This window comes from Pygocentrus nattereri, chromosome 15, assembly GCF_015220715.1.
Source record: "Pygocentrus nattereri isolate fPygNat1 chromosome 15, fPygNat1.pri, whole genome shotgun sequence".
NCBI classification, from domain to species: Eukaryota; Metazoa; Chordata; class Actinopteri; order Characiformes; family Serrasalmidae; genus Pygocentrus; species Pygocentrus nattereri.
The window spans coordinates 8,546,466-8,567,752 of record NC_051225.1 but is presented as its reverse complement, the minus strand read 5'-3'; the positions used below and the strand labels follow the sequence as shown (position 1 = coordinate 8,567,752).

General features: G+C 39.4%; 4 protein-coding genes across 8 annotated transcripts; 2 read left to right on the top strand and 2 right to left on the bottom strand.

The window, feature by feature from the left end:
* The first annotated feature begins 1,211 nt into the window (after nucleotides 1–1,211).
* Nucleotides 1,212–5,294, top strand: tmem221 (transmembrane protein 221). The gene is made up of 3 exons (XM_017701363.2): nucleotides 1,212–2,072; nucleotides 3,546–3,631; nucleotides 4,319–5,294. Exons 1-3 carry the CDS (start codon nucleotides 1,795–1,797, stop codon nucleotides 4,804–4,806), a joined length of 852 nt encoding a protein of 283 aa, XP_017556852.1. The 5' UTR covers nucleotides 1,212–1,794; the 3' UTR covers nucleotides 4,807–5,294.
* On the bottom strand, nucleotides 2,622–8,946 carry borcs8 (BLOC-1 related complex subunit 8). Of its 2 annotated transcripts, XM_017701370.2 has the most exons (6): nucleotides 8,807–8,946; nucleotides 8,351–8,463; nucleotides 7,159–7,223; nucleotides 6,969–7,076; nucleotides 6,514–6,599; nucleotides 2,622–4,188 (listed from the first exon to the last, which is right to left on the bottom strand). In XM_017701370.2, exons 1-5 carry the CDS (start codon nucleotides 8,841–8,843, stop codon nucleotides 6,536–6,538), a joined length of 387 nt encoding a protein of 128 aa, XP_017556859.1. In that variant the 5' UTR covers nucleotides 8,844–8,946; the 3' UTR covers nucleotides 2,622–4,188; nucleotides 6,514–6,535. The 2 variants fall into 2 exon arrangements, with proteins under 2 accessions (XP_017556859.1, XP_017556860.1); XM_017701371.2 differs by lacking the exon at nucleotides 6,514–6,599.
* rfxank (regulatory factor X-associated ankyrin-containing protein) lies at nucleotides 8,900–13,649 on the top strand. Of its 4 annotated transcripts, none has more exons than XM_017701367.2 (9): nucleotides 8,900–9,032; nucleotides 9,184–9,265; nucleotides 9,807–9,930; nucleotides 10,117–10,182; nucleotides 10,759–10,859; nucleotides 10,956–11,081; nucleotides 12,621–12,687; nucleotides 12,781–12,861; nucleotides 13,513–13,649. In XM_017701367.2, exons 3-9 carry the CDS (start codon nucleotides 9,834–9,836, stop codon nucleotides 13,557–13,559), a joined length of 585 nt encoding a protein of 194 aa, XP_017556856.2. In that variant the 5' UTR covers nucleotides 8,900–9,032; nucleotides 9,184–9,265; nucleotides 9,807–9,833; the 3' UTR covers nucleotides 13,560–13,649. The 4 variants fall into 4 exon arrangements, with proteins under 4 accessions (XP_017556856.2, XP_017556853.2, XP_017556855.2 ...); XM_017701364.2 differs by having other exon boundaries at nucleotides 8,961–9,047; XM_017701366.2 differs by lacking the exon at nucleotides 8,900–9,032 and having other exon boundaries at nucleotides 9,086–9,265; nucleotides 9,810–9,930.
* LOC108429545 (nuclear receptor 2C2-associated protein) lies at nucleotides 13,586–17,060 on the bottom strand. Its single transcript, XM_017701368.2, has 5 exons — nucleotides 16,920–17,060; nucleotides 16,744–16,834; nucleotides 15,900–16,005; nucleotides 14,356–14,423; nucleotides 13,586–14,000 (listed from the first exon to the last, which is right to left on the bottom strand). Exons 1-5 carry the CDS (start codon nucleotides 16,955–16,957, stop codon nucleotides 13,878–13,880), a joined length of 426 nt encoding a protein of 141 aa, XP_017556857.1. The 5' UTR covers nucleotides 16,958–17,060; the 3' UTR covers nucleotides 13,586–13,877.
* Between the last annotated feature and the right edge of the window lie 4,227 nt (nucleotides 17,061–21,287).

The following is a 21,287-nucleotide window of genomic DNA, read 5'->3' as shown; positions in this document are numbered from 1 at the left end:
GCGAGTACGAGGGGTAGCCTGTCCAAAACCGCTACAAGATAAAATATATGTAAATATGCTTCAAATAAAACAGGGAGTGACTTTTACAAGGTTCAAACATCTGGATTTAACCAAGAACAGCCAGACAATGTTGAAGTGAATCGATGTTAGCTTGGCACTAACATACTACTAGGCCCTCACAGGCATGCTAGCAGAAATGAGCATTTTCATAGAGGTGTTTTTTTTTATGGCCCAAAATTTAGGCCTAGCTCTACTAGTCACAGTTCGCCACTGTTTAACACATTCTTCTATAGTAGTAAAAATGTAGGAGAAATCAAAAACATGACGCCTATTAAGACGGAAAAAAAGAGGGAGCCATCAAGGAAGAAAATCATCACCACCTATATATACATGTATCGTCTCACAAATGAAGTGTTTTGATAGTATCAATGTGGCAAAAGGCAAGGTAATCATTATGATATTACATTCTTATATCAGAACATGCCTATTGGGAATTAACGTTTGGCACTGTTCTTCTCTTCTTGAAGTTATATCTACTTCTGCTCTATGATAAAATGTGAAAGTTTCAAAGTGAGACGTTTGAGAAACAGCAAAGCAGACCAGGACCTGAACCAACACAACATAATGAAATCCCCAATTAAAGATTTAGGTGCTAAATATGAATGACTCAAACACACACGTAACTATATTAGTATTATGATTTGAAACCTGCCAGAGAAATGTTATAACATGTTAAATTTTGACTAATCTAAGTAGTTACTTTTGACCTTTGGTCTTTTAAGTGGCATGTATGGCCGATACAAACCCATAGGCGGTCAGCTATAGCCCATTAGTTAAAGAGGAATAGCATCAAATTTTCACAACATCTGTCATTCAGACTGGTTTGATGTGAAATAGTAGAAAGATTTATCGAGCCTTGTTTACATGTTTTATCAATGCACAATAATGCACAACCCATTTCATTTACTACTCAAAAAAACAAGTAGACTACCCAATTTTGTGTGTATCATATGTTGGTAATGGCAACATAGTAACATTGTTCATGATTTTAGGTACAAAAAAAAAAAGTCTCAAGGAAAATTCCATAACGATTTCACCTAATAACTTTATATGAAGCAACTTTTAGAGGCTTCAAAGCCTTCAGGCATCTGGCTCCGTTCACCACTGCTCTGAATGGCTCGTCTTGTACGAAGCATTTCACCTTAAACCCACTGTTTACACCTTAACCGTTTCATTACACAGACGCTTTGGAAAATCGGCGACATTCCCCTTTCGTAAGCAAGGAAAAGGGTTAAGGCTGAGGCGCTAAACTGGGATAATGGTTTGGGACTTTAGACTTCTTAACATTCTTTTTTCTGAGGGCAACGTTTTTCTCGAATTTGATCACTTTGCATCTCTTTCTTGTCCTGTTTTTGGGACGTAAGCGCCTTCCCAGAAAGCCTTGCACCTGCTGCTGCCAAGTGCTATGGTGGTCAGTTCTGGTGGAAGGCTTAAAGTTGTCGTCGGCCAAACAAGTCAGTTTGCACGAATCGAGCTGAAAAGTGCATTGTTGCAGGAGTTTTTCTGGTTTAATCTGGGGAGGATTGTACAGCGGTGTGTATCACATGCTCGGGCTGAGCCGCAACGACGGAGCGCAGGGATCTAATGTAACAACACCGGGGCAAGAAAGCGTTCCCCTGAGTCTGGAGCCGCGATACTCGGCGGTGTTTTCGGATGTGTTAGCAGAGAACGGCCTGCATAAACTTCTGTTTGAGCGTGTAAGGTGGAAGGAGAGACTCTGGTACCCGCTCGGCCATGTCTTACAGCCAGCGTGCTCTGGTGGTGCTGGCGCTGCTCGGCGTTTTGTCCTCGGTAATGTCCGTCCTGTCCGTGTTCCTCATCTTCCAGCTCCAGGCTCGGCAGGGGAAGGACTCGCCTTCCGTCGTGCCGAGCGAGATCTCGGCGGTTTTAATGCCGGTCGCCGTCGTGCTGTCAGCACTTTCTCTCACTCTCAACTTCAGCTCTGTGGTCGTGTGTCTGCTGCACAGCTACCTCACTACCGATATATGCCGAGGAGAAGACGACACTCAGAGGTACAGCGGCACTTTCACTCATGTTTAGGCAGAGAAAACGAACCCCTCCCTCTTCCAACACCACCTCCATCACAATAGCATTATAGTTTGAAAGTTCTCTGAAAGTACAAAACTCTAAATGTAACCTTAAAATTATCAGAGCCTTTTCTGCACATTTGAATGCCCTAAATGGCTTCACTACACAGATGGTACTTCAAGGGTTCTTTAGTAAAGTCAATGGTTCTGTTTAGAGGTCTGTAAAGAACCATGTTATGCTTAAGTGATAAGTGCATGGTTCTTCAGACTGGTTCTGAAACTACAGAAGATCCCCTTTTTTTTACTATACAACACCATTTTAAAAAAAATCTACCTAGAACCATATACAGCACATTCTCCATCAATCTTAAGAACCGTTTCACCATGCAAAGAACCATTAAGCATGGGAATGGTTCTAAACAGAACAATGCCCCAAAGAACCATCTTTTTTTTTTTAGTGTGCTTGGGGTCCTTACACTCACCCACCCCAGTGGTATTATTTGTATGTTCGTTTAAAAATGAATTAACACTTAATTCGTCTTGATCAGGAAACGTTTAATATATGCTAAGGTATACAAAATGGTAACAGTGAACTATAGTGAAAACTTGATTACAACTCCAGAGATCAGTGCTGCCCAAAGTTGGCCTGTGAGAATGTTTGATTTCGACCTACTCAAAAATTTACCCCGACCCCTCAGCCACTTAACTACACCTCGCTGCTAATGGAACTAAACACTGTATCTCCAAAATGACTTTACATAGTTCACTTTTAATGTATAAGTCAATGGAACCAGACTACCCCCGCCCCCAAGTCATTTTGGGCTGTTTTTTAGGTTCATTTATTAAAAATTTTAAACACTATGTAAAAGGCAACAGGCATTTTCAAATGGCATCCAAACCTGAAAAAACAACAGATATGGAGATACGAGATTTTGTTCCAAGAGCAGCGATATTTTATTCTGCATGTACCTAAAATCTTATTTCCATGATTTTTTCATATTTTAAATTTGTATTTTTTATTACATTTCAGTATCAAATGCTCAATTTGACACCTATCTACTTTCTTTGTTTGTAAATTGTTTGGTCGTCTTGCCCCAGCCAAGAAAAATAGGTTGGGCGGTCCTAATCTGAAAGACTAACAAGTAAATCAAATGCTTTTATGTTGTGGGTGAATTACTTCTGCATTCTTGATTTTTTTGGAAGCAAAGTCAGTTTTTTCTTCATAAAATATCACAGGGAAAAAACGTATATCACTGGGGCGCCTCATGACCCGGGGGACCTTACTGCTTATAGTGCTTATAGCAAAAAAAAGGCTGTTGTCCATATAGGATATGTTTTAGCCCAAAAACTACTATATGATGTGTAATGATGGCACTCTTTAACTTCTCTCTGCATGTTCATTCAGAGTTAAATTGGCTGCCAAACTGGAAATGACCTTATGACTTTCTCTTCTCTCAGAGCTGACTGGTTTCTGTTGGACAGCAGGTCTGTCCGGCATGTCGCCATTGGATTGTTCTGCCTTGGAATCTCTGTTTACTTGGGAGGTGAGAGACGTCAGTAAACAGTATTAAGCCTTGTTATGGACTACATTTTCCTTTCAACTGAGTTTATCCATTTAGAATGATTTGTTGTTCAGGACTAGGTTTAATCCCTGCCTGGAAAACCAACCAACTAATCAATATTCACCCAGTTATATTCTCAGTCATTTTAATGACACATACGCTAGAAATCAATGTTAAATCAGTAAAAAAAGAAAACATTTCAGAATATCGGTTAAAAGTAAGCATTCATAATGCAATATTAGTATTACTGTACAGTATTTCAGCACTATGGCAATGTATTTAATTGCAGCTGAGAACAATCCTCTCTTTCAAACTCTTGATAAAATACTGTAATGGAGAGTCTAGCAAAGGGCTCACTTTCATTCCAGCCCAGCACTGAGTGCCAAAGGCTTGAAATCCAAGAGGAATTGCACTCTTAAGATGGAATGAGGTTCACTCTGGCATAGTATCCATTCCGTCGACCAGTAACTGCACTTCATATACCAGAATTCTGCTTCTCACCACCGTCCCTCATTATACTAGGATCCACAGCTCTTTTTCTGCAGGAAAGACAAAGAAATAAACAAACACGCAGACAGATTAGCAGTACACCCACTATATCTGCTTTGATGTCAAAAATCTAAAAGGCTTCGGATTTGTATTCATCACTTTTTCTCTCTAAATTCACAGCGATGGCTCTCTACATGCTGCTCGTCTTCGAGATTGAGACGGGAATAGCCAGCGTTTGTGTACTCTCCTCTGGTGTACTGGTACTGCTGGTTATAGTGGCTCACTCGCTGTTCCGGGCCGCGCACACAGCCAAGCATTTCCGCAACCAACATGTCAACACTGTGTACCAGAACGACCCTGAGAGTAGCCCTGGCATTCACACATCACAGCTTAGCTTCATAGAGAAACCCAGGAGGCAAGCCAGCATGCACCGCCAGTTCCCCTACACACCCTCCACTGATCCCAAACAACAGTGCTCGCCAACCAGTGGCCCACACAGCCACTCCAGTGAAAGAGAGGCCTACAGTGGCAGTGGCCGGATGCACAGGACCCTGTCTGCAGAGTCTGGCCTGCTCCAGGCACAAACAAAGCCCTGGAACGGCATCAACAATGAGATGAGAACTGTGTTGGCTCGCAAAGCCACAAGCAAAGACTCCACATTAGTATGAGCAACTGGAAGCACAGAGTAGCTTTCAGTTTTACATGTTAAACTGTTGCTTCTTTTACTGTACACATAGTGTTACGTTGCCAGTACAAGGACACTTAATTAACTGTATACGTACATGCCTAATATAACTAGGTACACACCAATAGATATAAATATTAAACAGTGGACTTACAGTACTATGCAAAGTCACAGACCACCCTTTGTACATTTAATTTCCCATCAAAACAGACATTAAATTTTAATTTTAAATATTAAATATTAAAGTTAGCAAATATTCAAAAGGAGAAAGTGAAAGGAAAATACATGACAAAAAGGTTTCTTACTAAAACTGGAGTTGAAAAAAGTATTAAATGTTACATATAAAATGGGACTTAACAACCGTGCAAGACCTGGTAAACTACCAAACTCTCAGATAAACAGTACATAAAGCTTTCATCTTTGAGAGGAGAAAAAACCAAGGTCCACATTTGCTTCAGCTCTGAAAAAAAAAAAAAATCCACAAATGTTTTTGTCCATTCTTAAACTGTGAGAAGACACTCAGCTCTATGCGTCTGAAAGGATGTGCAGCTGGCAAGAAGCACTTACTGAGAAAAGGACAAAATAGAAAAAAATTTGCAAATAAAAAAATACAAAAAAAAACGGACTGACCACCCCAGAGTCTAGACCTTAACATCAGTGAATGTGTTTTAGATTACTTGAATCATGTCAAGCCAAAAATGTAACCAACTTCTAAGGCCAACTTTGCAGGTGTGGAAAAATATCCCTCAAGTACAAATGAAGCATAGTAAAAAGAATGGGAGCTGTACCAAACGCAAATGATGGACACCCTAATCACTGAAAAAATCTGACTATATAAACTTCAGACTTCTGTAAATTTTCTCTTAAATATGTTTTATGCTTTTGATGTGATGATAAAAAATGAATAACTTGTATTCAATGGCAATTTTGACTTGAAATTAAATGATTAAAGGGTGGTTCCTTACTTTGTACAGTACTGCAGAGTTTTATTTTCTCTAACACCCCTAACTCAGCACATAAAATACTAAGGCTTTGGAATTAAAATCAGTGATGGAATAAATTAAACTTTCAGGGACTGTTGGTCTCCAGATCCGGGGCAGAAAACCACTCCATTATACCCTCCATGTTCAACACTAAGGATTATCACAAAATACAGTGAAGTAATGTTTATTGTACAGTTACAACACTATTAACATTGTTAGCTATTAAAATGTGTTTATAGTCCATTTTCATATGTGTATTAATAATTAATAATCTGAACTTTGTAAAGATATTTTCTAAATGCACTAAGCAGGATTTTTGAGCTGGCCAGCTGACTTAAGATCAAGACCAAAGGCCAAAGGACAGGATTTTCCATTAGGAAAGTCCCCCAGCTCTCCTCCTGCTAGACAGTGATGACTTGGGCCTTAACTGGCTGACTGAGAAAGCAACTGTGTGTGTGTTTTTTTTCTATATATATATATATATATATATATATATATATATATATATATATATATATATATATATATATATATATATATATATATATATATTTGTGTGAATATAAATATAATGATGGATCTGAAATAACAATGTAAAAATTGTATTTTAAGTTGACTTTAATTTCCAAAGGAATAACACTGAGGCTACTAAAGCATACATAAGCAAAGGATCAGGCCATTGTCAGGCCTCTGGAAGCAGCACTAACCTTGGCAATAGATTTCCATATGTCAAGATGATGTGGAAGAGACATGTGTTGGAGGGTCATTGTGATTGGGTGCAGGCTTCACACCACTAAAGCAGCATGCATTGATCAAAAAAAGGAAGAAAATTAAACAAATCTGAAAGTTTAATTTGGGTAAATGGCAAAAAGGGAAAAAAATGTTTAATCAATGTAGTATGTAGTAGAATATGACTGTAAATTGCAAGCTATACAATCATGGTCACTTAACAGAGAAACAATAAAACTGAAAATAAATCCAAAATATTTTGCAAACCAAAACAGCAGTAATGACTTTGGCACAATGCCTTTTGATGGACGAAAGCAAGCAAACCTCAGAACTCAATCATGAAACATAAGCTTACTTAGGGTGGGATGTAGTGGAACGGTGAGATTATTTGATTAGAGCAGCCACCGTTTGTGAGCTAGCGAGAGTGAACTACCTGCGTCCTTGAGAACTGCTGATCTGTTCCTTCATTGCGATGGCTTGCCTTAACAGCCCGTCAATGTTTTTAAAGTAGAGACTGCTGTTGGTCATGCTTTTCACAGCACTGCAAATACAAAACACAGGTCACATCTTAATATTTAGTGCTTAAATGGCTGTGCTGTTTACAGATCATCAGAAAATATTACCTGCAAGCATATTCCACAGTATATATTGCTCCCTGGCTCTGTTCCTCCCAGCTCTGCATGTCTGTCTGTGGAAAAAGGAATTAGTGTTAGGAGTTAGTGTAATTCACACTTGCCATTGAGTTTGCTATATATGCAGGTGTCTGCAGGGTTAGAGAAACACTTTTCATCAAGATGACATTCCAGTTTTCAGTTTTCTAATGGGTTTGGTTCTAAACTAAGGTACAACAAGATACAACATCTGGTTCAAAGTGATCTTGTACAACCACATAAAAACAACTCAACAACACTGCTTTCTAGAGTGACTTTAGTTAGAATTTTTGCATTTTTCTTTTTGTCTGAGCTCCACTTATATTTGCTTTGGTACCAAAAACAGTTACAACTAACTTTATATAAGCATTTTAAAGTCAACTCATTGAAAATCTGAATAAATTTCCTTCCTTACTGCGAAGTTACTGACACAGTATCAGAGAGTGTCTCTGAACTAGCTAAGTGTTTTCTCTCCATGATATGAGGGTTTGAGGAGGAGATGAAACATCATATTACTGGTTAATATTATTTTCGCTGCCTGCTGGTGCAAAGTGACAATCAAAAATCAAAGGAAGTTTTAGAGGCAGGCAAAAGTCACTACATTTTGATGGAAGACTTTAAATATGAAATGATAAACTGTGCTAATATGACCAGCAACATGGGCTAAAAGAGGAAAAACCAAGTCTGATTTGACGTCAGGTTGAATTTAAGAAGAATATAAGTAAATTAGCTCTGTTCTCATTGGATATGCTCTGTTGTGCCTTATTCAAAAAGTAGTCCAGACCAAATCAGTTAACACAGAACAATTAACTTTCAGATAAATAAGCAGGCATATGTAAATGTGTTGGTTTTCCTGACATCACAAACAACACTTGTTTTTAAAGGGCCCATATTCTACTTTTTTTCTATACTTTATTATTGATATATGTGAACTACCTCTGTTCTGATAAGCTGCCTTGTACTGAATCTCACTCAAAAGGCAGGCCATGATTAAACATGCCTTATAACTTACAGCATTTAATCCCCCGTCTTATGGACCCTTAAATAGGGAATCTAGGTGAATGTAATGGTGCAATCTCAACAACCCATAGACAGGATCAATGCAATCATAATCAGCCACTGATTAAACCAGCAGTAAAGCGCATTTCTGATCCTCTGATCCCACCTTATGCTGAACCAGCTCCGGCAGTGATCTTCTGACGTGCTCCTGTAAGCGGTACAGGGCTATGGAGGGTTCATTCGCCAGAACATACATGCTCTCCGTGAACTTATCCGTTACTGCAACACAGACGAGAGAAAAGCGAAGTCGTGTCCTCTGTGTGGATAATCTGACACGCATTCACGTACAGCTGGGGCAGAAACGACGCTGAGCACGAAGCTGAATTTGGCTTCTGATTCGCATTTTCCCGTTCCACCTTAAATGCGGCGGCAGTTACAGTCTGCCGCCTTAGGCTGCACTATTTAAGGTGGAAGGGGAAAATCAAACAAGAAGTCGGTGAAGAGGAAGACAACGTCAGCCTCGTAAACTGAGCGCAGATCAGCAGACCAGCACAACGCTACGCAAACCAGGCTATTTACATTATTTTTTGCATGTGGTAAAGAACAACCACGACAGCATTACCTCGTTTAACTTTCAGCTGCATTTCCTGGTCGTCCATTTTCACTGAAACGCTGACAATATGTTAAAAACAAGCGAAATATCTCGCTATCGCCCATGAAGCGCAGTCTTGGGTTGTTGATGTTTCTCAGCGTGCATCTGAAATACCGCTCGGTTCGTAACACCGGATTCAACAAATAGTTCCTAGACGTAATAAAACGCTTTCACCGGAACACGAGAAGAGAACTGGGTACAAAAAACTACGGTATCAAAATTAATTTTATAGTTTTACTTTAAACCAAAGTGACAGTAGTGCTCTGCATCTCTGTTTTTACACCTAACATCAACGCAGCCTGGATCGCTGCAGTATGTCTTAGTTTCACTTTTGTTGTTCGCTAAAGAGTCGAGAAATCTAAGAGCAGAGAAATAAACCTGCTTCAAGAAGTGACATAAGGCCTCTGATACAGCTCCAGAGGAGATCTGGTAAGAAAACCTGTCTCATTCATTAAAACCGCGGTTGTGTTTGCTGTCTTCATGCTTTATACACTCTGAAAAAAAGATGGTTCTTCAAAGGTTCTTCAGTAAAATAAATGGTTCTATATGATACCATGAACACTCAAAGAACCATTCGTATACTTAAATAGTTCTTTGCGTGGTGAAATGGTTCTTCTGATTGCTGGGGAACATGTTGTGCCTTGTTCCATATAGCACAAAAAATGTTCTGCTATTGTAAGGATGTCATCCTTGTAGGCCAACAATAGCAGAACCCTTATTGGTGCTATATAGAACCATATACAACACATTCTCTATCAATCTAAAGAAAGTTGTCACCATTTTTAAGCATGCAAATGGTTCATTGAGTCTCCATGGTTGTATATAGAACCATTTTCTTTGTTAAAGATCCCTTGAAGAAGCATCTTTTTTAAGAGTGGGCCTGTATTTTCGGTACTGGTTACAATATCACAGAGAATCAGGCTAGTAAGGTAATGAAACGATCCATTTCTGTGTCCTTTCTTTTCTAAAGCAGGACTTCTAGTAATGGTAAGCCATAATGGAGAACAAGAGTGATGATGGGGCGCTCCACACCACCACCCTGACGAATAAACAGCGGGGGAATGAGGTCACAGTCCGACCGGCCACTTTGGACAGTAAGTACATGTTGGAAATTTTATCTCACTAAAAACGTTTCAAAGGAAGAAGAAAAAAAAACACTTTGTACACTTTACATTTTCATTCAGACCTTTTTGGGCCCACCAGCACAAATTATGGAACTTTTTTCAATATTAGTTCTGTTTTAACTTGAACTGAAACCAATGGATTTTTTACTTGTTTAGATCTCTCCATTCATCAGTTTGCTGCTCATGGAGAAATATCACAAGTAAAGACGCATCTTGCCTCAGGTAAGCAAGCCTGCTACAGAAATCAGTGACAACCAAACAGTGCTGCAGTCCTATATATGTAAAGAGCCTATATTATGGAAAACCACACTTTCCTCAAGTTTGATATAACATGTAAACATTTTTAAAGTTTCAAAACGTACCATTCACTACCCAATCCATATATGAAAATGAATGAACAAAAGCATCCTGTTTTGACTTTTGTGATGTCACAAAACCCAACATATTTACACATGTCCACTATTCGGGCTACAGCAGTTTAGCTCTGCTCATTCATGCTGAAATTATAAAGAATGTTTCAGCCTGGACTGCTTTTTAACTACGGCACAGCCAGCCAATCAGAACACAGCTCATTTATATATATATATCAATCTTAGGCACAGTAACAAAAACATTGTTTAATTCTAAGAAATTACGTGAATTGGAAAATGGTGATGTAAATATGAATTACAGCTGTTTTTGTTACATAAAAAACATTATTATATTAACACCATTATATGTGGACCTCAAGAGAAAAATTATTCACAAGAAAACATAAGATATGGACCCTTTGAAGAATGGCTGTGATTGTCCCTGCAGATATTTCCCTGCTGAACAGTCAGGATGAACGAGGTTTCACTCCATTGACGTGGGCAGCAGCGTTTGGAGAGATCGAAATGGTCCAGTTTCTCCTTGAGAAGGTGAGAAATAACTTTTGGCCCACAGCTTGGGTTGGCTAAGTTGGATTTCACTTGTGTTGCAGCTGGCTCAGAAATCATACTGTGTTTTTAAATCAGGGAGCTGATCCAAAAATATTTGCACGAGAGCGGGAAAGTGCCTTGTCTTTGGCCAGTGCTGGGGGATTTGCAGACATCGTCAGTATTCTGTTAAAACATGAAGTTGACGTCGATTCCTATGACTGGGTAAGTACAAACATCCATCCATCCATCCATCCATTTTCTAAGCCGCTTCTCCGTCAGGGTCGCGGGGGGGTGCTGGAGCCTATCCCAGCAGTCTTCGGGCGGAAGGCAGGATACACCCTGGACAGGTCGCCAGTCCATCACAGGGCAGACAGACAGACACAGACAGTCACTCACACACTCACACCAAGGGGCAATTTAGCATGTCCAATTGGCCTGACGGCATGTCTTTGGACTGTGGGAGGAAACCGGAGAACCCAGAGGAAACCCACGCAGACACGGGGAGAACATGCAAACTCCACACAGAGAGGACCCTGGTCACCCAGCCGGGGAACCGAACCCAGGCCCTCCTTGCTGTGAGGCGACAGCGCTACCCACCACACCACCGTGCCGCCCAAGTACAAACATCAATTCCAAAAAAAAAAGTTAGGACAGTTTGTGAAATGCAAATAGAAACAAAAAGAAGTGATTTGTAAACCCACTTTGACCGGTATTTAAATGAAAATAGAACAAAGACGATGTATTTAATGTATTTCTTGTTATGAAAAGAGGGGATGGGGCAATTTGTAAAATGTTCAAAAAATATCTTCGACTGGTGATGCAATCATGCTTGGGTATACAAACAGCATTCAGGAAAGGCCTAGCCCATGTAAGCAGGGACGGATCAAGGCTCACCACTTTGCCAAGATATTTGGCCAACAACAGCTGAATGCATGTGACCTCTGATCCCTCAAACAGCACTGCATTAAAACCAGTAACGGATATCACCACATGGGATCAAGGATATGCTGACAAACCATGGTCACTAAGCGCTGTCCATTGCTGCATCCATAAATGCAAGTTATAGCTGTACCATGTACAGTGGAAACCATATGCCAATAATGTATAGAAACCCCACCGACTTCTCTGGAATGGACGGATGCACAGTGTAAATGTGTATTGTGGTCCAACGAGTCCAACTTTGATGTTATTTATCGTAATAAATGACGTGTTCTCACCGAAAAAGAAAAGGACCACCCAGATTGTTACCAGCATAAAGTTCAAAAGCCAGGGTCATAGTATAGGCAACTTGCCTATCTGTAAAGGCACCATTGACATAGAGATATATACACATTTTGGGACACATGCTGCTTTTTGGCAACATCTTTTTCAGTGATGTTTGTGCTTATGTCAACATGACAACGCAAAGCCATGTTCTGCACATTGTAACAGCCCAGCGGCAAATCAGAGAGCAGGTGTTAGACTGGCCTACCCATACCTCCAGTTGTGCATTATGAAGCACACAATATGAAAAATAAAAGGCCCGTGTCAGAGTCTATTTTGTAAGTTCATAAAATAAAACATCATACATTGGGGGGGGGGGGGGGGGGGGGGTTTGTACTGTTTTAAATATAATAATCACTTTGTTCTTATTAGCATTTGACATTGTCCTTTTTTGGAAATGATGTAAATGATACTGTAAAATAAAAAATAGCACAGCAATGTATTGCAGGATGCCTTGAAACATATAAACATATATTACCATGCACTCGGTTTCTACAGAATGGAGGTACTCCACTTCTTTATGCAGTTCGTGGCAATCATATGAAATGTGTGGAAGCTCTCCTAGGTGAGTTTTGTTAAATTAATTTGTTAATTTATTTTTTCCCCAGTTAATTGTATTATGCGTACTAATACAATGCACATAATTATCTGTGCTTAGGTCATGGTGCAGATATAACATTTGAATCAGACTCCGGATACAGTCCAGTGGCCCTCGCTGTTGCTCTTGGCTACAAAAAAAGCAAGTATCATAGAAGTCTACAACTCATTATATGTAATAATTAAGGTACCTCAGATCTTTTGCCCTATTATATGCTTCACATACTGTACATCCAAAAGTCTGTAGACACTGCTCATCCGTTTCTTCTGAAATGAAGGATGTTAATAGGGAGTTGTTGCCCACCACAGCCTTAACACTGGATGTTGGAACATTTGATATGAGGATCTGACTGCATTCAGCCATTATTAGTATAAGTTAGACCAGGTATAGATGTTGGGTGATTAATTCTAGATCACAAACTCATCCTAAAGGTATTGGATGGAGCTCCATCATTCCAGACAATGCAGTTCTACTGCTCCAAAGCCTGTGGCAAATCATCCTGTAAAGCCTGAATTAACTTAAAAGTCAGAAATATGTTTTAGAAATATTTTACATGCACAGGCTCAAAAAGGTCCAGACTTGAATGCTCTTTAACTTGCTTGCAATCAGCGGATTCATCCACTCAGGGAAGGGGTCCAAAGCCCAACCCACATTACAAAATGTTCAGCACGTTGCATGCAATTTGATGTTTCCACCAGCGTTTTACAGCAGCTGAATTCAACAAGCTGTCCACATACTTTTGGATATATATTGTATTTCTTGCCTGACTGAGTCTTATATTTGCTTTTCCAGTGCAAAAGCTGCTTGAGGATCACATTCTGAAACTGTTACGGAACTGAAGCAGAAGACATTTGACAACTTTACATGGCTTTTCTTGCTCTGAATGTAAACTTTTTTTTACCTTTTTAATAAAAATATCATTACAAATATACTTGTATGGGTTGTTTTGTGTTGCCATATTAAGCCATTCATAAAAAAAAGTTTAATTACTAGGAAGTAACGGAATACATTAACACATATATATATATAAAAAGGCCACTTGTGTAGTTCCTAGAGTTAAATTGTTCATGCAATCTGTCCATCACAGCGAGCTGGTTAACCGTGTTTTTGCCTTTTTTTCTTCTCCTGATCCTCTCATTTGTTATCTTCCCCAAACATTACGAAGCTCGTTCTCCCAGGACATCTAAAGAGTAAACGATTATTCTTCCAAAAAAGTCTGTACTGCTTTCAAATACTATTTTAAGCTTCTGCATCAGCGGAGCATCCTGAATGGGAAAGCTGTGGGTGAGGAGTTAAGGCCATAATATAAGCATGGGAGGAGTGACAGACATGCACTTTTTGGCGATGAACCAACAACATCAGAAGCTGTGCAAAATTATGCCTCACTTTTCAATCATATATCCACAAAAACGTATGGATGAGTCATTGCTATACTGAAACGGTTTTGGTAAGCAGTGCAATATCATTTATAGATATATGTACAAAGAGACAAGGCCCTGGGCACAAGAATGGACATCAATCAAGCGCTATGTGTCACAGGAGGAAAGGTAGGAATAATTCGGACACTACATTAGGTAACTGAGCAGACCGACTTCCATGCTTCGCTGCAAGAATAGAAGATTTTTAAAAGGATATCTGTAGTGAGTTGTTGTCTTCTGGATAGAAGTCCACAATGTGTTCAAGATTAGCCTCTTTACTGCAGCCTAGGAAAGAAAAAAGTGAGAGAGTGAAATAAACATCTTTCACAAAGGCTGACACTGCTATTACAGTACATTCAATGTTTATGCACTACTATGATAGAAATGGTAGGCCGGGTGGGTGCAATTTGGTCCAGAGAGGCCAGATTTAAGCAGTAATCAGTTACATTTACCTAATTAACCTCGGTTTTTGCTGTCCTGTCAAAGCAGTTTACTAAATCAGCATTTTATCACCTTAAGAACACCAGCAAAAGTAGAGATTTTCTGACTGAACCAAACCTGGATAAACTCATCCACACCTATTTCTAGCAGAATTTGATTGATAATCAATATAACTGATTACTGTAATGGTCTCCTATCTGGACTCCCCAAAAAGACTATGAAACAGCTTCAGTTGATTCAAAATGCAGCTGCCAAACTCTCACTAGGAGTAAAAGAAGGGAACACATCACCCTCATTCTTAAATCCTTACACTGCCTACCAGTCTGTTAGAGAATAGACTTACTGATCTGTAAAATGGCTTAATGGTGTAGGAGCAGTGCACTTATCTGATAGATAATGCAGCGATAGAAGTCTCAGATCATTAGGAACTGGTGAGTTAGTCCTGCTGAAGTTAAAGACTAAACATGGCGAAGCAGCGTTCTGCTACTACGCTGCTCTTAAATGGAATTAGTTAACAGAGAGCGTTAGAAGAGCTCGACACTAGACACTAATATCCAGATGGAAAACCTTCCTATTTCAGCAGCTTTCAGCACAGTTTGAAACACTGTTAGCTCTACTGCTCTCCTATAACGGGACTTTATTGTTCTGGTTTCATTTTTGTTTTTTTTCTCTGTTTTAACATCCATTATTTTAATCATGTTTTTAATTTCCATTCTCCTTTACCGTTAATTTTTGAATTATAATTTGAATTCTCTTTATATTTTCATTTGTAAAGCACTTTCAATGACCGCAGTATAAGTAAGGGAGGCATATAAATAAACTTGCCTTGCCTTATATGTGCTTAAATAGAGTTTTAATGGATTCGGGCTGGAGTATTTCATATTTTCATATACACTCAAGTAGATTTAAGGGTGTTACTTTTTCTCTTCATGTTGTTTTCCCCCCTGTCCTTCACATGTAGTGCTTAGTTCCTTTTTACTGTATTTTATTTTAGACTACAATGATCTCAAAAAGACAACACCAAACTTCATCTCTTATGGTGATAAATGCTATACGTTCTAACAAGTTTTATACGGACCTCGGTACATGAGGAGTTGATACTTTGCTATTTCTTTTTTTTGGCTATGCTCCTTCTGAAATCATTTTTTCATTGAAGTAAAAACACTTATGTGAGGACGGTCCTCATTTTTGTTGCGTTCCATTTCTTGAGTTACATAATCAGTCTACAGCTCCTTGTTCAGCTGACTCAGAATGAAGACGTGGGCTGAAATACTCTGCACTAGGTCATAAGTGTTTTGTTGCAGATTTCTTGACAGAAACCTTCTAACTTGCAAGATTTTCCTGAAAATCCTCCCTGGAACTGCAGCCTGAGCTCAGACACCTTCACCAGCACGGGAAACTCCAGTAACACCCACTGCTGATCCCCCTGTGGGTGAGAAAACAACGTAAGAAACACTGCGTCCCAGCTTTTTTGGAACATGTCGTTGGCATCAAATTCAAAATAGGCATATGTTTCTCGAAAAACAATTCCTATGAAACGTTGTTTTTACAACATTTTCCTTTAAAAATGTGGTTTACACATCAGCGCTTTCTATTTTTATTCACATTCTGAACAGCATCCCAACTTTTTGGAAATGGGGTTGTAGAACCATGAACACTTAAAGAACTCTTTGCAATTAAATGGTTCTTTGCATCGTGAAAGAACTCTTCACACTGATGTAGAACGTGCTGTAGACGGTTCTTTACAGAACCAAAAATGGCTCTTCTATTATAACAAGCTTGACACTGTAACAGTAGAAAAACCCTTTTGTAAAGGGGTTCTATAGGGAACCATCTACAGCACATTCTCCGACAATCTGAAGAACCCTTTAATCATGCAAAAGGATTCTTTGAGCGTTTGTGGTTCTACACAGAGCCATTTTCTTTACTAAAGAACCCTTGACGGACCATCACTTTTAAGTGTACAGTCAATAAAATAGCTATATTTGTATTGAAGATACTGGGACCCCTGGTTCCTACCAGCACCACTGTAAAGAAATTAGTTTCTCTGCATGAACCATCTTACATCAAACCACTCAGATTAACTTCAAATTACACAAATAACAAATGAATTGAGCGGATTTTTCTTTAATGGATGAAAATTCCCCAGTAAAATGAAACTGACCTGGTCAGAGTTCCAGCAGGTCTCCTCATTTGAGTCAAACATGAACTTCTTACCGAACTGTTTGACATCTCTGTTCAGCACTGAGCTCACCCTGAAGGACACAACCAGAAAGCCGTCAACAACACGCTGGGTGGTCTACAACACGTGAAGGTACACCTGGAAACGTTCTTTCTCACCTGCTCTGCGTGTTACAGCAAATCAGAGACACAGCCATGCTCGCTGTGAACTTTCAACTGTGGGCAAGACGTCGACAGGCCGTGTGGTCTGGTGGTGTTACGACATTTTGGGCACCGTGCAGTTTCTGTCAGTGAGCGCCAGATGGCAGCATCGCTCTTTCCTTTACCAAAGAAGCACGTTAAAAACCTGTCAGTCCAAGTTTCTGTTGCTTTGTCTCATCCAGGACACCTGATTCATCTCAGGGAGTAATTAACGGCTCCCCGTGGCCTGGGTCCGCTGAGTAGAGCAACACACAAACACACAAATCCCACAAATGACGACGATGAACGACGTTATTCTACACTACAGTCAGGGCGGATTTAGTCACTGGGGGGCTCTGGGCAACAGACCTGAATGGGGTCCACGTTTATATTAGTTCGCTTTTAGCATTTGTGCGACTTATGCGTCATTTTTCATTTCTGCATGACAATTTTCCGGCCTTTCGTTGTCCCTTAGAATTAATCAGGCTTTTGTTACTGTGGATTTAAGAGTCCTATATGTAAATGAACCCTGTTCTGATTGGCTGCCCTGTATTGTGTCGTATTCAAAAAGCAGCAATCTATGATAATAATAATAATAATAACTGCAGTAAATAATTTTTATTGGGCCCTTGGCTCATGGGGGCCCTACATGACTGCCTTCCTCACCCCTGGTCAAAAAATAAATAGAGCATTATTTTAGATCACAATTTCTTGAGTTTAACGTATGAGAAAAAATAATATGTAAAATATAAAATGTGTGATAACCTGTGCATGTAATATTTAGTGTTTAATTCCCTAAGCCTATTAGAAATTCAGAAAACAAACCGTAATTGTGTATTAATATGTGCAGAACAGGTTATCTTATTTTGCATACAATTGTACCGCCTTTATGTAAATCAAAATAAGATTATTTAGGAACTTCTCAAGTACTTCTCAATATTTTGTCATGAAACATTCCAAATCATAACATGTTGAAAAATATAGCAGCTTTAAAAGTTATATTTTGTCCATAAATTCAGATTTCCTTCAGTGTCATATTGCACAACCAAAAACAAAGGACTCTTATTGTGACATGCTTTCAAAATGAATGGGCAGAGTATTGCACCATACAGGAGACTCAAGAGCCTTCATAGTATGACGTCAAGTGAAGCAGCTCAGAAAAACCATGAACATGAGTTCCTGTTACTATTATAAAACGGATAATTCCGGTCCTAAAATCTGATTGGCTTAGCTGCATTCTAAGCCGTTGTAAAACCCACAATATACGCTCACCTATGAGCGCCTCACAGCGACTGAACTGTGTATTACTGCGCCTCAGTACGAAAAACACTTCTGCTGTTAATGAATTAAACTTTGACTCTAATACTGCTCGCAGGAACCACCGAGTGTACTGACGGAGTAAGAACCCGTCTCTTGTTTTAACTGAGTGTACTGATGAAGTAAGAACCCGTCTTTTGTTTTAACTGAGTGTACTGACGAAGTAAGAACCCATCTTTTGTTTTAACTGAGTGTCTGGAACCTTATTTTCTTAACAAGAACTAGACTGATCAGCTAGCTAACAGGCGACAGGATAGCTAACAGCCTGAACAACCCCATCATTATTATCACAGGCCTGAATTATTTTTAGCTCAATTATTCACTGTTGCAGTGCAGGAGCTGGTATATCAATTCTTATTTAGCTAGTGCACTATGTAGGGAGCAGGGAGCCATTTGAAATTCAGCCCCAGCGTGAGAAGAGGGTCGCTGCTTCTTTGGTGCTAAATAAGACTTGCGGTGATAATTTGGTGACCAAAAAGTACTTATAAAGCCAAAGTTTTTGCTATAAACACACACAAATCTTCTAAGCCGCTTCTCCTTCTGGGTAGCAGGGAGTGCTGGAGCCTATCCCAGCTGTCATCGGGAAGAAGGCAGGATAGACCCTGGACAGGTTGCCAGTCCACCGCAGGGCAGGCAGACCCATTCAGTCACACCTAGGGGCAATTTACCAATTTACTTGACTGCATGTCTTTGGACTGTGGTGGGGAACCAGAGTACCCAGAGGAAACCCACGCAGACATGGGGAGAACATACAAACTCCACACAGAAAGGACCCTTGTCACCCGGGCGGGGAATCGAACCCAGGCCCTACTTGCTGTGAGGCGAGAGCGCTACTGACGTTCTTCTCGTTCAGCGGTCCATGGTTGCTTGGCAACGATACCAAAGGAGCTACATTTCTTGGAGGAATAGTCGTTTATGTCGATTATTATTAATGATAAGTTATTTTCTGGAAAATTGTCAATTTTATCATATTTCATGTTGGCTGCTGTTTTATAAAAGCAATAAGCCACTTGAGGCTGTGCGTTATTGCGATTTTATTACGTGGAAGGGAGTTCCTTATTTGTCATTGACCCACATACATAATGAAATAAACTCCCATGTGGGAATGTGAGCTTTTTCTGAAAACTAAATCTTAAATTTAAAGATGTTTCTACTGCAAGTGTCCTGTTTGCTGTGGTACTGATATTCTCTAAAACCGATCTGCCATTGTGGCTCGTAAGGAAGGCTCTAGATGCTCATTCTAAAACTGCTTAAACAAAGATGGCATGCTGGTGACCAGTTGTGTTTTGGACACTTCACTGCTTGGGTTGTCGGTTTTGGCTTGACATTTCCAGCAAGAGTGAACTTCAGCCAACACAGCCTCTAGACATCTAAGCCATGCTGGTAGGCCAGCTTCATCACCATCGTCCAGCTGGAAACTGCCAATGGGTTGTTTTCAGCAAAACAGCACATTCAAACCAAAGTGGCCTGCTGTAACAAGTAATATGACATTCGTCCAGTTTGGTGGAATCACACAGCTTCAGATTAGTGGTTTCCGTTTATCTAACACACATAATTCAAGTGAACGTGTAATTGGCGCAGATTTCATACTGATATCTGATACATGGGTCAGGCATATATTTCAAAATGTATGCGCATATGTATTGTGTACATGTGTGTAAGTATCAAATATAAACATAAATGTATAATATGTGGATCACTTGTCTTACATAATATATCTATACATTAAATTAGTTATGTTGTTCAGGGATAATATTTTACTTATTTCATGTATAAATGATTATCTTGCGTAGCTTATAGTGTGCATGTTTTTAGAGTTTATTTATGTAGCTACTGTGCTCATTTTCACTTCATTCTGAAGTATGCGGATATAAAAAAGAAGATTCATGAAAAGCGTCTATTATATACCATGACACTAGCATATATGAGCAATATATTCCATTCACATACGAATTTTGTTTTTCTTATGTATTGTTAAAGCAACATTATGTAACAATTTTAGTGTTAAAATAACAGCTTCAAAATCACTTTGATGGTACACTGACTTATAATAGTAAGAAGGCATCTTCATTATTGTCGCTACTGGGCCAGAACACCTGCTATAGTGCTATGTAACTTTGGAGGAGGGGGCACGAAACCTCTCATGAGAACTGCATAATGCTTTATAGCACCACGTTACACACCGACAGCCATGGTCTTCAGCTATCTATGAGAAGCTAGCTCAATATTCCCAGCATGGACATCATGCCAGAGACTGCCAAAAGACTGAAGAAGATATTGTGAGAGGAAGCGAGGAAGAGAAGAAGAGCGAGTGACCAAGCAAGAGTAAATCTGGTACCGGCTTTTACTCATTGGCGAGAGCTAAAAGAGACAAAAGCATGTCTCACTGAGGTTTGTAGGCTTTCCAGATGGCAAAATTTGTCTAACCTCAGTCCCGTTTCAGGCTAGCAAAGGAATAAATTCATCTCACGACAAAACGTTTGGGCAATCTCACGCCCAATGAGCCTCAGAAGTTTGTAGCCTCCTGTAATCAAATCCTGTAATATTACTCTACCTTGTACATATACATCTCATATATGTCCATATAAGTTGGATACATGGGAAATCCATAGATGCAAATGTAGGCCATAAGTTTGAAATCCATATATTACCATATAACAGATTTCTGTATGTGTTCTCACGTCACTTGTATGTTCTTTTGGAGACATCAGATTCTCTTTCAAAATTCGTGTGGTCTCCTTCTATGAGAAACACCTTTGGGATAGTCAGATGACAAAAAAAAAACAAAATGAAAAAGAAATTGATTATTTATCTGTGTTTTTTTGCCATTTCAGAATGGCCAAAAAAAGGTTCTAGTTGGAATCAGCAAGATATTTACGACTGTTTTGCTGTAAACAACTGAAAGAAAACTTTGAATGCCATAAGTTGCTGCCTGACTTTATTGGTAAGCCACTTTATCTTGACTGAAGAACCAGCTTAACAAATTACATAACAGTACAGTGCCATTCATCAAAATTTCATATAATCACT

Coding starts and splice junctions, on each gene's coding strand:
- tmem221 (XM_017701363.2), top strand. CDS start 1,795: ATGTCTTACAGCCAGCGTGCTCTGGTGGTGCTGGCGCTGCTCGGCGTT. Junction 2,073..3,545: donor GGAGAAGACGACACTCAGAG/GTACAGCGGCAC, acceptor CTCTTCTCTCAG/AGCTGACTGGTTTCTGTTGG. Junction 3,632..4,318: donor AATCTCTGTTTACTTGGGAG/GTGAGAGACGTC, acceptor CTAAATTCACAG/CGATGGCTCTCTACATGCTG.
- rfxank (XM_017701367.2), top strand. CDS start 9,834: ATGGAGAACAAGAGTGATGATGGGGCGCTCCACACCACCACCCTGACG. Junction 9,931..10,116: donor CCGACCGGCCACTTTGGACA/GTAAGTACATGT, acceptor TTACTTGTTTAG/ATCTCTCCATTCATCAGTTT. Junction 12,688..12,780: donor ATGTGTGGAAGCTCTCCTAG/GTGAGTTTTGTT, acceptor ATCTGTGCTTAG/GTCATGGTGCAGATATAACA.
- LOC108429545 (XM_017701368.2), bottom strand. CDS start 16,957: ATGGCTGTGTCTCTGATTTGCTGTAACACGCAGAGCAG. Junction 14,424..15,899: donor AAAATCTTGCAAGTTAGAAG/GTTTCTGTCAAG, acceptor TTTCTTTCCTAG/GCTGCAGTAAAGAGGCTAAT. Junction 14,001..14,355: donor AAGACAACAACTCACTACAG/ATATCCTTTTAA, acceptor CTCCTCACCCAC/AGCTTTCCCATTCAGGATGC.
- borcs8 (XM_017701370.2), bottom strand. CDS start 8,843: ATGGACGACCAGGAAATGCAGCTGAAAGTTAAACGAG. Junction 8,464..8,806: donor GCAGCTGAAAGTTAAACGAG/GTAATGCTGTCG, acceptor TCTGTGTTGCAG/TAACGGATAAGTTCACGGAG. Junction 7,077..7,158: donor ACTGTGGAATATGCTTGCAG/GTAATATTTTCT, acceptor TTGTATTTGCAG/TGCTGTGAAAAGCATGACCA.